The sequence below is a fragment of the Balaenoptera musculus genome, chromosome 4 (assembly GCF_009873245.2).
Source record: "Balaenoptera musculus isolate JJ_BM4_2016_0621 chromosome 4, mBalMus1.pri.v3, whole genome shotgun sequence".
NCBI lineage: Eukaryota > Metazoa > Chordata > Mammalia > Artiodactyla > Balaenopteridae > Balaenoptera > Balaenoptera musculus.
In genome coordinates this window covers 142,932,873-142,947,842 of record NC_045788.1, presented here as the reverse complement: position 1 = coordinate 142,947,842, position 14,970 = coordinate 142,932,873, and the positions used below count along the sequence as shown (strand labels likewise).

General features: G+C 44.0%; 1 protein-coding gene across 3 annotated transcripts in view; it reads right to left on the bottom strand.

Annotated features, from left to right (window-relative positions):
- TRAPPC10 (trafficking protein particle complex 10) overlaps positions 1–14,970 on the bottom strand; it is a 92,111-nt gene that overhangs the window by 42,059 nt on the left and 35,082 nt on the right. For all 3 annotated transcript variants that reach the window (XM_036850264.1, XM_036850266.1, XM_036850265.1), the window contains exons 4-6: positions 8,051–8,247; positions 3,383–3,578; positions 1,084–1,195 (exon numbers count right to left, since the gene is read on the bottom strand). In XM_036850264.1, coding sequence (XP_036706159.1) covers positions 1,084–1,195; positions 3,383–3,578; positions 8,051–8,247 — 505 coding nt within the window. The remainder of the gene's footprint in view (positions 1–1,083; positions 1,196–3,382; positions 3,579–8,050; positions 8,248–14,970) is intronic.

Here is a 14,970-nt window from a genome sequence, read left to right as displayed (position 1 = left end):
TATAAGAAATGGAATTTTACCTCTTCTAAATTTTTAAAACTTAATTGGTAAATACTTTGCTTTGGTTATATGCTTATGTTTGTGTCTCAGCAAAGTAAGGAGATCCAAACCTGAACTGCATAAAAACTGTTTTGGAGTGGGACTCAATGGGTGACATTTCATCACTCCCAGAACAAGGGCAGTGCCCACAGCCCACGCTGACTGTCCCAGCACCTCACTCCCTACAGGTCTCCTAGCAGACACTACAGTGGCTCCTTGGAATCATGCCTTTCTTCAGACACTGTGACAAAGCTTCTCAAAAGAACCCCCAACAAAGATGTCTATCACAGCACTGCTTGTGGTAGCAAGAGCGGAAACAACCCAAATGTCCAACACCAGTGGGCTGAATAAAGTCTAACGAATCCACACCGTGAAGCACTCTGCAGCTATTATCAGAAATAGCTTAGAACCTGATCTGTTAGCTTGAAGAGATGCCTGTGACGGACTGTTAGTAAGAACAACAAGCTACAGACAAAGGTCATGATAATATGATGCCATTTCTTTCAAAATAAACACCAAGCAAAGAAAAGTAAGCACAATTATAAACTTTTTCTTTGTATATGGGTCACTGTGCTAGTTCTGTATTTTTAGAAGACTTTAAGACATCATTTAAAAGTTTAAAAGAAAGATGAACACCCTTTACAATGGTGTCATGTCGGACTCACTGTAATGAACTCTCAAATATTATAAAGACAACCTCTCAACAGAAGAAAAAGATTCCCACTCTTATGCTAGCAAGGAGACACAGAATCAGAAGCCTCACTAGCCAGCTGTAGGTTGTAGAAATGACACTTTATATCTAAAAAACAACTTCTTAAACACTTTCATTACTCAAGAGTCTTCTACAAGTGTAAGTGACTAATTCTTAATTCTCATTTCATTTCCTATAGGAACCATGCGAATATATTGTATTTAATGTTTTTTAAAAAACAACAACAAAAGATGATTTAATCATTAGGTAAATAAACAGCAGCTTCCATACTATTCAAAAGTGGGGAAAGCTATATTGAGAAAAGAATTTGTTTCTAAAATTTCATTACTCACCCCCAGCACCAAAGTTGACAACATACTGAGAAAACAGAGCGTCCAGCTCATCGTACTGCACCAGGGCATCTTCAAACTGCTGCAGCATCTCAAAAACAAAGGCAAGTTCCTCCTATTTACCCAAAAAAAGTTAAAAAAAAAAAGCAAAAATATAAATCAGTGTTTTGAAACAAGTAGCTATGAAAGATTACAACAGAGAAAAGCATGCAGCATAATGAATAACGCTTGTGCTATACCAAGAAAAGATCAATTTAATGACCACACATGTCAACATTTATGCACACACAGAGAGAAGACCAGAAAGAAGCAGGGAACGGCCAACATGATCCCCCGAGTCTCTGCGTGACCTACCAGCAGACGGGGCCTGACTGGTCAGCCTCTCGTCCTCAGTGTTTCCCTGGCCCCCAGACACACACTTTTTCATTAGAATTCTGCTATATGGAAGAGCAGAATTTTCTCCTCCATTTACCTATTTATTTATATCTATATAGACTCATGGATATGAATTTTACCCCACGGGTTAAAACCGAAGTCTGTTAGTACTTATTTTGTTGCACAAACTGTTCCCGCTTTGGCCATTGAGGGGGCTCCTGGAGGTGGTGCGTATCTTCTTTTGACAGACCTCCACCTTTCTTGTGCACCTCTTAACTTTCTGGTTCTACACGATACTGTATTTTCCCTACACCAGCCCTGCAATCAACCACTTCCACAGGAGCCCTGGCACCTTTTATTGGAGAATGCAGTTTAGAAACCAAGAACTTGGCACTGAGTGTGTTCATTGCTACTGAGGTGTCATTTTTTTCTAGGCCCCATCAGAGGAGAGAGCAAGGAAATATATGTATATGTATTAACCCTCACCTACACATACCTCTGTATTTGTGAATCTATCTAGCCAGCAGCCGTCCAACCATGGGTTCACACTGATTCTAAACCAGCACCACTGGGTTCATTTAGACTCCCTCTTTCCTGGTTTGTTACTCTTAAAAAATAAGCTTAATAAGCTTGAAGGGTAAAGAGACAGGGAAATCTGAAAGATCTGTCATTGGTCAATCATACAGGGAATTATGAACACATTCAAATTCCCTTATGTGACCAAAATCATCCAAATACCACTAAGACAGAAGCATCAGAATAAGAGATAAACTTCAAAATTTCTAATGAGAATTGGTTTTTTACTTATTCAAAGTGCATTATTTCTTCAATGATTAATATACAAGTGATGTTTAAATATGAAAATTACACTTTTTCAGTCAAAACACAGTGAACAAGAACAAGGAACCCTAAGAGCAACATTCTTATCACTCTGCAGTATTAAGAAGGTCTCCTCCCCCAAACTACTCTATTACACATCCCTTTGTTCTCTTAAGACTTTTCTTCTTAAAAGAGAAAGAGTTGGGACTTCCCTGGTGGCACAGTGGTTAAGAATCCGCCTGCCAATGCAGGGTACACGGGTTCGATCCCTGATCCAGGAAGATCCCACATGCCGTGGAGCAACTAAGCCTGTGCGCCACAACTACTGAGCCCGTGCTCTAGAGCCCGTGAGCCACAACTACTGAGCCCACGAGCCACAACTACTGAAGCCCGCGCACCTAGGGCCCGTGCTCTGCAACAAGAGAAGCCACCGCAATGAGAAGCCCGTGCACCGCAACTAAGAATAGCCCCTGCTCGACACAACTAGAGAAAGCCCGCACACAGCAATGAACACCCAACGCAGCCAAAAATAATAATAATAATAAATAAATAAATAAATAATTTTTTTTAAAAAAGAGAGGAAGAGTTGATTACAGACCATACTTCTGTAAACTAGAGTAAAGAAACCAGCTTAAGACAATCTTTTATTGGAACCCAAGGTTATAAAACAAAACTACAGAGGAAACGTTCTTGGGAAGTCACAATTTAATCACAGCGCCAGGCAGGGAGTGGACGTCTTTATCATCAGGATCATCACCACTGCTGGGGCTCCTCTGCCTAAGCCATGTCCACGGTAGACACCCCAGGAGGCCCGAGACACTAACAAAACCAGAATTACTCTGAGGACAAGGCCACTTCATAAAAGGCTAGATGCCAAGCTGTGAAGCAGCAGGGCAGCTGACAGAATGATTACTCAGCAGACCATCTCTGATCCTCTGCTTAAGAAGCCAAGAGAATGAAGCATCATTTGTTACCTACTGTACTGTCTTTTGGTTTTAAAAACTATGTCAATATGAATTACCAAAAGAGAGCTGCCTTAGTCATGAAGAATGAAAGAGGGAGCGAGAGAAGAAGGAGACAGCCTAGTTCTATACTACCAGCCACGTACCTGCACCACGAAGTAGTCACAGAAGCTCCAGCCTGGCTCAGTCCTCTTCTCCCTCAACGTTCTCATGTCATCCTCAAACTTGCCCAGGTTCTTGGTAAAAGACATAAGAAGCAACGTCCTGAGTTTGGTCAGGAAAGCATTCCAGGATTCCTGAGTTCGGGAGGAGTCCTTCAAGGGGTCGGACAGCACGACACACCTGTGGAGAGATGAACGGACTGTGGAGAAACCACCGCAAGCACAGAACCGCTGCCCCACGGCTACCACTTTCCTGGGGTGCAGGTTGACTTCCTCCCTCCCCTTCCTTTCTTCCTTCTTTAACGGGTAAAAAACATTAGGCAGGTGGTGAGAAATCAGATTAGGAAAAGGCTTCATCGTGAACTGGTCTAATGCCACATGAGCAGTCGGTGCTGTTCCTAAGAGTGTTGCTGTAGAATGGACTGGAAAGGGGGAGAGGGATTTATGATGAGTCTTGAGTCTTAGATCCTGTCTCCAGGGCTCTCTGTAAAATAAGGTGATCGTATCTCACTCAGTTCCCAAACCCCATTTGCCCTGCCCCCCTTCAAAAACCTTTTGGTTCCTTGTAACTGACAGACTAAACTTTAGATGTTTTAACATGGCACACGAGGCCCATGACAACACGGACCAACCCAGCTGTCCAGCTTTGGTTCCTACTATCTCCAGCTCAAGCCCACTCAGCTTCTCATGCTCTCCCGTCTTTTTACCCAGCACCTTCCCCGCACAGCCCTGCTCAGCCGACACACCCTCACTGAACCTCTCCCCCAGCCCCGCCCCCGCTGCTCTGCGCTTGGCCCCACTGCGATTCCACGATTCCACGACCACAGCAGTCAGTGTGCCCTGGAAACACCTTCTCTCTTTGCTGGTCTGTTTCTCCCACCAGACTGTGAGCTCCTCGAGAGCAGCGTTAATAAATACTTGATAAATAAAGGCTTAGAAAGATATTGCTTAACTTGTAGGTATAATACAATTTCACTACAAAAAGACTTCGTATGCATGGTGTAAAAATATCAAAGGCATAAAATTACAAGTGTTTCCAATGGATTTGGAAAAGGCAACACATTCATCCGAGAGATTGGAAGAGGTAACTTTCTTTATCCTTGATAACAATAATTCAGAAAGATGAATACATCTGAACACAGAAATAACTTTTAAATATTGATGCTATGAGTTTCAACATTCCTCCTCCGTAAATATTTTACCTGAACTACCAGCAAGTAGCAAAATGAACAGATTCTAAGTTTCATTTTCTCTGGGCCCCATCATACCTCTTGGAGGGAGGACTAAAGCTATGGATTATAAATCAGTGGACAAAGGGTGAATGAAACAGCCATAGTCTAGGTGGTCCACCAGGTGAGTAATCAGTACCAAGAAGAAAATTTTTAAGTCAGTGGCCGGCTTTAATCCAGTCATTCCATCCCCACTAGATTCTGTTTCTTCCCCTGAAAGATAAAGGGGTCCAGTCAGCTCACTCCTAAGCCCCCTCCCTCAAAGGACTAACGTGTATTTATTCACTATATGAGCTGCGAGGGTCTATCAGCTCAGTAGTTTCTCCTTAAGGCATTCTCAAGGATTATAATCCATGTTTATTCCTGACCAGACACAGAGTTCTCTATACCTACAAGGGGTAGATGAAAAAGGAAACTGACGCAAACACCAATCACCAAAACGATATTTTCCTTCAGTGACCTGGAGCTTATCCATCAGAAAATATATTCATTACACTCTCCATCCCTTATTATGCCCTTCAACATTTACTGTTTCTACTACATCTTCTTCTTCTCTTATCAATTAATACAACAAACTATGCTTCAGAAATTCACATCGAGCGTTGTTAACTGAGAAAGGGAGAACCCAAAACAGCCCCTCAAGTCAGGGCTGGTGGAGTCCGATCTGGAGTAGAGCAGCGCCCACAGGGCACGTGGCTGCACGGCAAGGAGCTCCAGGCCGGGGTCTCCGCCAGTCACGGGAACGCTGCTGGCACAGACAATTAACACACGACCCTCTGTTTCAGCATCACTTACCAAAAGCCTGAAAATGCACAAAAACTTTCACCAAGCAATTTTCCTTTTAGGGAGTTATCCTAAGGAAATAATTAAGGATGTAGATAACATCTGAGCTAGAATGATGTTTATAATTTTATAATAATAAGTAAGCAATAACTTATAAGTCCAGCAGAGGACTGTATAAATAACTTATAGTGCATTAATACTATGGACTACTCTATACTAACTAACAATAATAGCGTAGAAACACAGTTACTGTTCAGAGAAAACATTCTGTATTAAGTGAAATCTATACTTTAAGAGTACAGATTTGTCAAAGGTGGCTTTGCAAATTCATGAAAATCAAAACGTTAGAAGGCATCTCTAAATACTGAAGATGAAATGTTAAAAATTTTAGTAAGTTATATTTTTCGTATAAAGAATAGTCAATAAAAGCAAGTTAGTTTTAAATGGGCCTAGCAGAAACATACTTTTGGAAATTAGATAAAATTATAACGTAGACAAAAGTAATCAATAAGCACTTCAGAAAAATTATTACACAATTTGAACTCTTCATAAGTTTAGACTAACACACCCCATTAGTACCAATTTATTTACTTAACAAAATCCCAAACAAATATGATTTCTTTTGTTATATTAAAAACCACTCAAGGACTTCCCTGGTGGTGCAATGGTTAAGAATCCTCCTGCCAATGCAGGGGACATGGGTTCGAGCCATGGTCTGGGAAGATCCCACATGCCACGGAGCAACTAAGCCCCTGTGCCACAGCTACTGAAGCCCGCGTGCCTAGAGCCCGTGCTCCGCAACAAGAGAAGCCACCGCAATGAGAAGCCCACACAATGCAACAAAGAGTAGCCCCTGCTCGCCACAACTAGAGGAAGCCTGCATGCAGCTACGCAGACCCAATGCAGCCAAAAAATAAATAAGTTAATTAATTAAAAAACAAAACAGAACAAAACAAAAAAACACCACTCAGAGGCCATTCGGGTTTGACTTTGGGCCCCCCATCTCCGCATTCCCTGCGGCCCACTTCCCTCAGATGGTAAAGCTGCTCTCTTCCCTCCAGGCCTTACGGCCGTCCACTCTTCCTTCAGAACAAAAATGTTAGTACACCTAACCACAGAGAGGAAAAGGACACTCAGTAATGGAGCATCTAGCAGAATGTTAAACTGACTCCTTTGAGATAACTAATGTATGAATAACAGACCTCAGAAAAAAAATCCCCAGAAGTCCAGATTGAGTGAGATTTCCCTAAGATAAACTGTAAGCTCAACCATCTAATTCAAACTTTATTTTTTTTTTTACTTTTTTTGTTTGTTTATTTATTTTATTTATGGCTGTGTTGGGTCTTCGTTTCTGTGCGAGGGCTTTCTCTAGTTGCGGCAAGTGGGGGCCACTCTTCATCGTGGTGTGCGGGCCTCTCATTATCGCAGCCTCTCGTTGCGGAGCACAGGCTCCAGACGCGCAGGCTCAGTAATTGTGGCTCACGGGCCTAGCCGCTCCGTGGCATGTGGGATCTTCCCAGACCAGGGCTCGAACCCGCGTCCCCTGCATTGGCAGGCAGATTCTCAACCACTGCGCCACCAGGGAAGCCCTAATTCAAACTTTAAATAAAGCAAGTGTGAACATTACTGTGTACCCAGTATTGTGTGGAACATAGAAAGGAAGCCCACACATGGCTCCCTCCCCGAAGAACTGTCAGCTCATCAGGTGGCCCTGACACAGGATGCGGTCACGTGGCAGCCACGTGGCAGGGTCTGGTTGGGACTCCTGGCCGCACACACCCAGGATCTCTTCCCTTAACTCCTCGCACGTCCTTCATTTCTTAGCCCCCAGAGCAGGCCAGCTCCCCTACTCCCAGCTCTTGCCGCACTCTGGAACCTTCTGTCTGAGCATTTGCCACTGTGGTGACCACAAGTGTGATGACTTGGGTGTGAAGTAATGCCCGCCTCTGCCACTAGACCACGCAGTACCAGAGCAGGGACGAGGCTCACCACTGCAGCCCCAGCACCTCAAGCGCTAAACTGGCCGGGTGTTAAGAGAGGCACTGGCCGGCACGGCTAGGCGTGGACTCACTGGAGAGGCGGGAAGTGAGCTACCAGCAGGAGAGATCAGGGCCCAGACACGGCTGAGCAAGAGGGGAAAGTCAGTCCAGGCACTGAAGTAGCCACCAACGTCTCAGGTTCCCTTTTAAAGTTTCTGAAGAAGATTAAACCAGCATTTTATAACTTCTGTCTTAACGAACTCTTACTAGGTGTTAAGGTAAACAAAACACAGGGTCCCAGCACCAAGGAACGCCCAAGGGGCCCTGCTGCACACAGGCTGCAGACTTCTCAGAGCCCTTCCTGTGCTAACACCCATCACCGGCCTTCCAAGGGGACCCACTGTGGTCTCTCCCACGGTCACCAGGCCTCGGGGCCTCCCCTGCCAGGCAACCCGCTGCAGATGACTGTTCAGAGTTTCTCGCCAGCCAGCCAGGAACTCCACGAGGAGAGGGACCTGGTCTTCTCTTCAGCACCCATCACATGCTCAAGTGTCAGGCATAGGACACGTGCTCACAGAGCAAATATTTACTACTACCTGGAAGCCAGTAAACTATATCATTCAGACATCAGCCCAAAGAGGTAAAATGAAACATACACTTACCTGTCACTCTGTTTATTACAAAAATCGTTTCTTATTTTGTCCACAATAGAAGTTCGGGGAAGGATGTTGGTTTTGTTTTTTTTCTTGGCATCATTTTCAACTACCACTATTAACCAGTCCACGGAGCTATGAGCTTTCAGAACATTCTGCCACTTGGTGAGGTCGTCTTTTACTGTAGCTTTATACACTTCAGTATCCTGAAAATAAATAATTCACTGTGAAAGCAGGTTAATTAATATCCTTTAGTTTACATGCCAAATGTGTCTAATAACAGAAGACAGCGTGCTTTTCTGCTCCGGGACGGGGAGACTGCACGGAAAGCCCGGCGCTGGTCCCGGCTGCTGGCACTCTGGACAGGCTCAGCACCACGCCCCACGTGTGCACCGTCCCCCAGACCAGGACGCCGAGGGGAGGTCTTCCAGCGCTACAGAGGAAGAGGTGGAGAGGCAGAGGGCCGAGCAAGCTGTCCCCAGCAACACAGTCTGCTAAGTAAGTTGGGACTTTAAAAGGCCCCCCAGGTCTGCAGGGCCAGAGGCCCTGGGCCCAAGCACAACAGGGTCCCAACACAGTCACAGCCCCGCCTTGATGGGAGAGGCGAGTGGCTCGTCCCACTGCAGGCCAGCTGCCATCCCGGGGGGGGGGCGGCCTCCCCATGGTTCCTCCGCAGCCCCTCAGCACTCTGGGAGCCCCCAGAACCACTCCAACCTCAAGGCCACGTGCAGGCCACGTCAGGGGCAAGGCAGCTTCAGAGGCGAACCCGAGTAAAGCGGACACTCTAGGGCTTTTGAAAGTTGTTCTCATTCACGTGGCTCGATAGGGGAGCCGGCCTGGGCCTAAAAGTCAAAGCTGCTCCTGACTCAGAGCACCACACCCCAGCCTGCTAAAGAGCGCCCCCCGCCTGCACGAACGCCAACGAGGCGAGCCTCGGTTCTCTTCCAGGGAGAAGCAGGGAAACAGAAGTCTTCCTTGCTTTGTAACTGTTTACAACTGACGTTATGCTCCATCAATCCACTTAGCAGATTCAGAGTGAAAAAACCAAGGTGCTTAAGTCATTTCAATATCAGGCACTTAAAAACCTTTGGAAACTATAATTAATAGCTACTGTCTAAATATATGCTTTCCCCTCTTTTAATAGAAAGATTCCTTACTATCCTGCCTATATTTTCTCCGGATTTTTTAGTCTCTCTCGAGTAACACTCATGTGATTGATCCATGAATGAGTTAAATCTCAAATTCTGTATCAAGTCCCTCCTTTCGTTTAATTAATAAGTGAAAAGTTCCAAAAGGCAGTACTTAAAAATTTTAAAAACTGCTATGTCCTCAGTTTAAATTTGAAATAAGTACAATCTGAAAAAGATCTTTTGGTTAAAAATTAAAAGGAAAACCATCCTGCAAAAATCTAATTTCTGTGAATTAATATCCAACAGTAACATACACATATACTGCATATTTTCCATACAATGGCAGTGCTTAGGACTGGAAGCTTAGATTTTACAATGCTGGTGTTCTGTCGGAACCCAGATGCATGACGCCTGGAAAGTGAAACCAAAAGGCCAGGGGGCTGCAGCCACAGACCCCGGCAGCTTTAAAATCAAGGCGCAGACACAAATCACAGGGCGGACAAGGGGCGGTGAGGAGCCCTGACAAGCTCCAAGACCGTCCCGGGGCCAGTTCAGGGCGCCCTTCACCAGAATCCACACTGAGGAGAGGTGGCCGCACCCCAAGGGGACGCCAGCCCCTCTCCTGGGGACATCCTGTGGCAGCTTGCGGGGACTCTCGGGAAGAGGCCTCGCTGAGCAGCCGGCTGGACAGAGTCCCCCAAAGCTCTGGCGGAATCGGGAGGACAGAACCCAGTCCATCACTCACGACGGTGAGCAAACAGCGAACGTTCCTAAAAAGACTCGCTGACTCTGCAGAAGAGGAACCCCAGCTGAGCCACTGAGGTTAAGGGTCTCTCAGGAAACCACAGCGAAGAGAGGAAGACGCCATCACAGGGAAGGAAGGGGAACGAGGGGGTCCTAGTGGGGAGCAGCCGCCCCGGTGCCAGAGCCACGCCAGGTGAGGAGGGCATCACAGAGCAGATGACGAAGGACTGGGGGCTGGCTTGGGGTGTCCCAGGCCAAGTAGGGCAAACAGGGCCTCCGAGGGGGGTCATGGGTCACATGAGGTGGGGAGGGGGTGATCCAGCAGAGCATCAGCCCCAGAGCCGGGGGTGGGGGGGGCCCCCACGCCACAGGGCAGCAGGACGGCAGTGACGGGAGAAGGTTCACAGGCAGCGATGATTCCAATAAGCAAACCTACAGAGGATAATGAGTGCCTGGCTTCTCCAAGCCGGAGAAGGGGGAGTCACAAGGATGGAAAGGGAAGGAACTATGTCTCAAGTAGTATAATATGACTTGGAGGAAAGAGGTGTAACTTCCAGTGCATACTGTAAACCAGAGTTCCCCAACCCCCCGGGCCAAGGACTGGTACCGGTCCACGCCTGTTAAGAACCAGGCCACACAGCAGGAGGTGAGCGGCGGGCGAGCGAGCAAAGCTTCGTTTGTTGCTCTCCATCGCTCCCCATCACTGGCATCACCACTTGGACCATCCCCCCACCCCACCCCCATCCTTGGAAAAACTGTCTTCAATGAAACCGGTCCCTGGTGCCAAAAAGGCTGGGGGCCGCTGCTATAAACCCTAAAGCAACTAGTGAAATAACATAACAAAGAGTTTTACTTTTAAATCTAAACTCCTAAACATTGTCAACTTGCTCCAAAAAATTTTCTTAACAGATGGTAATCAAAACTATCAATAGGAACTTCCCAGGTGGCGCAGTGGTTAAGAATTCACCTGCCAATGCAGGGGACACAGGTTCGAGCCCTGGTCCGGGAAGATCCCACGTGCCACGGAGTAACTAAGCCCGTGGGCCACAACTACTGAGCCTGCACTCTAGAGCTCTCGAGCCACAACTACTGAGCCCGCGTCCCACAACTACTGAAGCCCGCACGCCGCAACGAAGAGTAGCCCTCACTCCCGCAACTAGAGAAAGTTTGCGCGCAGTAACAAATACCCAACCCGGCCAAAAAAATTAAGTAAGTAATTAAAATTAAATTAAATTTTTAAAAGACTATCAATAAAACAAAACAAAAAAACTAAAACAAAACAAAAAAACCCCACAGGCTCCCTACTAGAAAACAAGTTTAAGGAAAAAAAAAAAAAATCATCCATAATGCCCACAAAAACTACACCTAGCAAAAAAATGCAAGACTTTTATGAAAAACATTATGACATGTTATGAAAACATATAAAAGCCATAAAGAATGGAGAAACAAACCAGGTTCCCAGAGGAGAAGATTCATGATCATTAAAATTCTTCTCAGATGAACGTGTAACTCTTTCAAGACAATCCCAATCAAAACACCTCAGTCTTTTGTTGTTTTCTTTTCAGTCACTGTTCCAGTTACCTATGGCTTTGTAACGAACCACTACAATACGCAGTGGTCCAGAAGATTTGCTCACAGACCTGCACCCTGGAGATTTGGTGGACAGCTCGTGTGCCCCACATGGTGTCATCTGTGGCACTGGAAGGCTGGGAGCGCGAAGGCAATGACGTCTGCTGGTGGACGCTAGCTTGTTGACAGGATCTGCCGGGGCTGGCAGTGCACACCTCCAGATGGCCTTCCCACAGGGGCACTGACTTCCTCTGAGAATGGTGGCCGGGATCTGACAGCAAGCATCCCAAGAGGATGCAGCAGAAGATATATTCCCTTTTAGGACAGTCTCAAGAGTCACAGCTTCCCTTCTGCCAGTCAGACCCACCCAGATTCAATTGGAGGAAACACAGACCCAGGCTCTCATGGCAGGAATGTCACTGCCGTGCAGAGAAGAACACGTGGGATGGGAGATACTCGTACAGACATTTTTGGAAAATAAAATCTGTACACCTAACAATCGGATTCTAAAATTCATATGAAAGAGAAAATGCATGCTAGCCAAGAGATTTATTTTAAAAGAACAGATATTAATACATATTATAAAAATGTAATTAAATGTAATTAAATGTCTGGTCCAGGCATAGAACAGACAATGATTAATAGAACTGATGTGTCCAGAATATTGTGCATAAAGGATACTGCTTTAAAATAAAGGTGACGGGACTTCCCTGGTGGCGCAGTGGTTAAGAATCCGCCTGCCATCCCCCATGCAGGGGACATGGGCTTGATCCCTGGTCCGGAAAGATCTCACATGCAGCGGAGCAATTAAGCCCATGTGCCACAACTACTGAGCCAGCGTGCCTAAAGCCCGTGCTCCGCAACAAGAGAAGCCACCACAATGAGAAGCCAGTGTACCGCAACGAAGAGTAGCCCCTGCTCGCCGCAACTAGAGAAAGCCCGCGCGCAGCAATGAAGACCCAATGCAGCCAAAAAATATAAATAAATAAAAATAAATAAATAAATAAATAAATAAATAAAATAAAGGTGACATTTTCAATAAGTGGGGAAAAGGTAGATTATGAAATGATATTGGGTCAAGTTGCTCCCCATTTAGACTACAAATTAGACACTGAACCCACACTGCTCCTACCATATACAAAAATAACTTGAAGCTATACAGATCCAAATATAAAACACAAATTATAAAAATATTAAAAGAAAATATAGGAGAAAATCACTTATTATCTTCAGATAGACAAGGCCTTCCTAAACATGAAACACTACTCAGAAACCATGTTTTTAATGACATATTTCATCCCATAAAGATTATAATAGTTATTAATATCCATGCACTAAATAATACATCAACTACCTATATGAAACAGAAACTACAGAAGATGCAGGAGAAATAGAAACATTCTAATAATAGAAGACTTTAACATACCACTGTCAGTTAAAGATAGATCAAGTGGACAAAACAAAATATAAACGACCTCAACAACATAATCAGTACAATAGCTCTTATGGGTACATATTTAATATTACAATCTAAAAACAAAGAAAATACATTCTCAAGTACACATGGAACATCCACAAACACTTTATTAGGTCACAAAGAAAAAAAATTTTCCTAATAGCAGAAAATATTAAAAACACTACTCTAATCACAATGCAATAAAATTAGAAATGTTAAAGTGAAAATATTTTTAAACTTCCTTCTGGAGATTAAAAAACTTTCTGTTAAACTATTGAGTGTAAGGGGCGATACAAACAGAAAATAGAGAATTTCTGAAAAATAGTTAACAGAACACGGGGATATATTTAAATTCACATCTTTAAAGACCTATATCACTAAAAATTTAAGAATGAAAATAAATGCACTCCCAACTTGAAAAAACTAGGAAAAGAACAAAGTAAACTATAAGAAAGCAAAACGAAGGAAATAATAAAAATGGAAGCAGAAATTAATGAGATAGAAAACATGCTACTAGTATATCAGATTAATAAATAAAACTCCTGTTTCTCTGGGGGGGAAAGAAACAACTAGCTAATTTAATCAAGGAAGAAAGGAAGAAAACACAAATATACAAAGAAATAATGATGGGGAAATATCTATTGACACAGAGCATATTTTAAAAGTTGAAAAAAGACCACTTCATACACCTCAATGAAAAGAAATTTTAAAACTGAAATGTATAATTTCTAAGAAAAATACAATTTATCAAAATTGACAAATGGCTGAAACAGACCAATTTCCATGGAAGGGATACAGAAAGTGATCAAGGAACTATCCCACAAGAAAGTACCAGGCCCAGATGGTTTCTCAGGAGAACTCCATCAAACCCTAGAGACCAGACAGTACTAGTGCTACATAAATTGTTTCAGATATAGAAAACAAACAAAAACTTCCAAGTTATTTTTATGAATCAAGTATAACATTGATACCTAAACCTGACAAACACAGCAGAAAAAAAAGTTATAGACCAATCACTTGTGAATATGTTGATAGATGCAAAAAATCCTAAATAATGTGAACCAATACCACATTAAGAAAATAATACTTTGACCAAGTGGAATATACCAGGAATGCAAGTATGGTTCAATAATAAGAAACCCATTAATGTAATTCAACAAATTAGTAGACATAAGTGGGAAAAATCATATGATTATCTCCACCAGGTATGAGAAAGCCTTTAATAGGATTCAACAGTGTATTCCTAATAAAAACCCTCGAGAAGGGGCTTCCCTGGTGGCGCAGTGGTTGAGAATCTGCCTGCCAATGCAGGGGACATGGGTTCGAGCCCTGGTCTGGGAAGATCCCACAAGCCACGGAGCAACTGGGCCCGTGAGCCACAATTACTGAGCCTGCGCGTCTGGAGCCTGTGCTCCGCAACAAGAGAGGCCGCGATGGTGAGAGGCCCGCGCACCGCGATGAAGAGTGGTCCCCACTTGCCGCAACTAGAGAAAACCCTCGCACAGAAACGAAGACTCAACACAGTCATAAATAAATAAATAAATAAATAAAAGAACATGAATTTCTTTAAAAAAAAAACCTCGAGAAAATAGGAACGGATGGAAGTTCCTTCACACACTCGCTCAAATTTACCTTATTCCCATAGCCAGCACCCTACTGTGGGGAGACACCACAGGCATTCCCACTGAAGTCAGGAACAAGGAAAAGATACCCACTGTCTCCACTGCTACTAGACAATGTCTTACAACAGGAAAAGCAATTTGAGGCATAAGAACTGAAAAGGAAGAAATAAGACTCTCTGCAGGTGACAGGATAGGATATCTGGAAAACCCTAGACTTTGGGGTCTAGAGAACCAATGATAAAACTAACTCAAGCAATAAAAGAATTCAGCAAGGTTAACATGAAAAAAATCAATGTCTTCATATACAAAAAAAATAACCAACTAGAAGATATAATGGGAGAGAAAACCCCGTTGACAATAGCAACTAAAAAGTAAAATACTTAGAAAAGTAATTTGATACTAAAATCC